Source organism: Pundamilia nyererei, unplaced genomic scaffold (genome assembly GCF_000239375.1).
Source record: "Pundamilia nyererei isolate P.nyererei 1_Seehausen unplaced genomic scaffold, PunNye1.0 scaffold00023, whole genome shotgun sequence".
NCBI lineage: Eukaryota > Metazoa > Chordata > Actinopteri > Cichliformes > Cichlidae > Pundamilia > Pundamilia nyererei.
This window is the reverse complement of record NW_005187424.1, coordinates 246,287-248,264: the sequence shown is the minus strand read 5'-3', so window position 1 is coordinate 248,264 and position 1,978 is coordinate 246,287. Positions and strand designations below refer to the sequence as shown.

At 44.1% G+C, this 1,978-nt stretch overlaps 1 protein-coding gene across 1 annotated transcript in view; it reads right to left on the bottom strand.

Moving 5' to 3' along the window:
* abhd17ab (abhydrolase domain containing 17A, depalmitoylase b) overlaps positions 1–1,975 on the bottom strand; it is a gene marked incomplete at its 5' end in the record, with an annotated part of 8,667 nt that extends 6,692 nt beyond the window's left edge. Inside the window, 2 exons of the mRNA XM_005727272.1 lie at positions 403–597; positions 1,800–1,975. Coding sequence (XP_005727329.1) covers positions 403–597; positions 1,800–1,975 — 371 coding nt within the window. The remainder of the gene's footprint in view (positions 1–402; positions 598–1,799) is intronic.
* Positions 1,976–1,978: the final 3 nt, after the last annotated feature.

The window sequence follows — 1,978 nt, the reverse complement described above, 5'->3', positions numbered from 1 at the left end:
CCCCGGGCTACAGCTGCATTAGCACAGCACCGCTTCTGTTAATGAGACACTTCATCACCCTACAACGCCCTTGAGATACATCACCCCTTAGCCTTCCCTCATCCATCCATCTCACTCTTCTTTATTCACACAGCAGCTGTCCTCACTCTGCTCCGTCCTCACCACCACCTCCATTCAACCCCCTTCATCACGCCCCTTTATTCGAACGTTCGTTTTCTGCTTTTTCTCTTCTTTAGCACTTCTCACAGCAAAGGCATTTTTTGCCTGGGCACATTTTAAACATCGTTTGATCCCAGCTGTATCCATTGTAAACTCATGCCCCATTTTGCCCGAACAAGTTCGCCTGGGATAATAAAATTACACCTCGAAGGACACGTTTGGGCCAACTGCAACATCACATACCGTGTACGCAGGGCATGCCAGGCAGCATCTATGTCTGCATACAGATTCTTCTCGGAGGGCTTGCCGGTGCTGACGCCATAGCCCGAGTAATCATAAGAGAAGATGTTGCAGTTGATGCGAGTGCCGAGGCCAATGTAGAAACTGCTCATCTGGCCGAGGTCAACTGCATTGCCGTGGGAGAAAAGCACCGTAAACCTGCAGGGATGATTCAGACAAAGGGTTAGTAACGAGCTAACAGACACAGACAGGTGTACGCTTGTCGGTTTTCCTATTTCCTTTAAAATAAATAAATAAAAATCACTATCAGCACTGGAGCCAAAGATCCAGCCTCTGCTGTGCTCTAATCAGAAATATATGATATACAGAGAACTACATTGTGATTACATGAGAAATATTCTTGTTTAGCGTTGCCAACAATAGCATAGCTAAACACAGAACTTTTATTAAGGCTGAAAAACAACTGTGCACAGAAATTAATCAAATCACAAGTAACCTGCTGTTTAAATCAAAAAGGTACTTGATTCTATAAAACTGTTGCAGGTTGAAGGATTATTTACCACGAAGGACTCTTGCTTCCAGACATTTAGTATAACCTGAGAAGCAGGGTATCCACTGTGAACGCTGGGTATCTAGCCCTTGGCTGTTATTCATGAATGCGTGTTGTGCTCTCTGGAGTAACCTGATACTTTTTCTACACACCGACTGTTTTGAAATTCTCCCTCAGTGGTTTTGTTTATGAGCTCTTGCAGCCCGTGGCTTCGCTCTTGGCCTTTCCACTTAGAAAGCAGCAAAACAATGACTCTGCCATATCACGTCAGGCCTGGGATCATTCTTTGTAATACTAGAGACACATTAATGCAAGATAAATGGACTGTAACACAAGCCTGTCCATTTCTTTTTAATTCATTTGGTAAATTAATCAGTAGCAGTTGAGAGTTAACTTCTTTTACATCTCATAAAATACTGTCAAACCTTCTAAGATGAAGAAGGTTATTTCCTCTTATAAAGCCATTTACCAACAACGGCCAATAAAGTCAATCACGCCACATAGCTGCAAATGTTTTGTCTCTGACTGGAAACTTATGTTGTCAGGGAGTGTGCAAATCTTTTTACTGTGATCAGTATCACGAACAACAGTAAACTCAACTTTAAGGCTCTACAAACAAGCAGAGAAAATAATGAGAAAGAATAAAGACAACAGAATAAAGTCTGACGGGTGTGCCATGATCTACAGAAAAAACCAGGAAGAGAAAATCTTTGCGTCAGCTGAGTCAACAAGAAAAGAAAAGAAAGCAAACCTGGGCGTGAAGAAGACTGTTGAGGAAGAAGACTGTTTAAATGCTTCAGAGCGAGTGTGACATACCTGTCAGTCACAGCTGACAGCTAATTCCATTTACCTGGAACTAGGAGCGCAGCGAATGTACATGCAGCCGACTCGGTTCCCTCGGCTGGATCGAGCAAGAAAGACCTCCGTAGTGTCCAGCTCTCTTTGAGAGTACTGAAACTCCGCTCGGTCCGTCAGGTGAAGCTTCCATCCCCCCTCTACGGCCCCGGTCCCCCCGCTTCCAGCAACCGA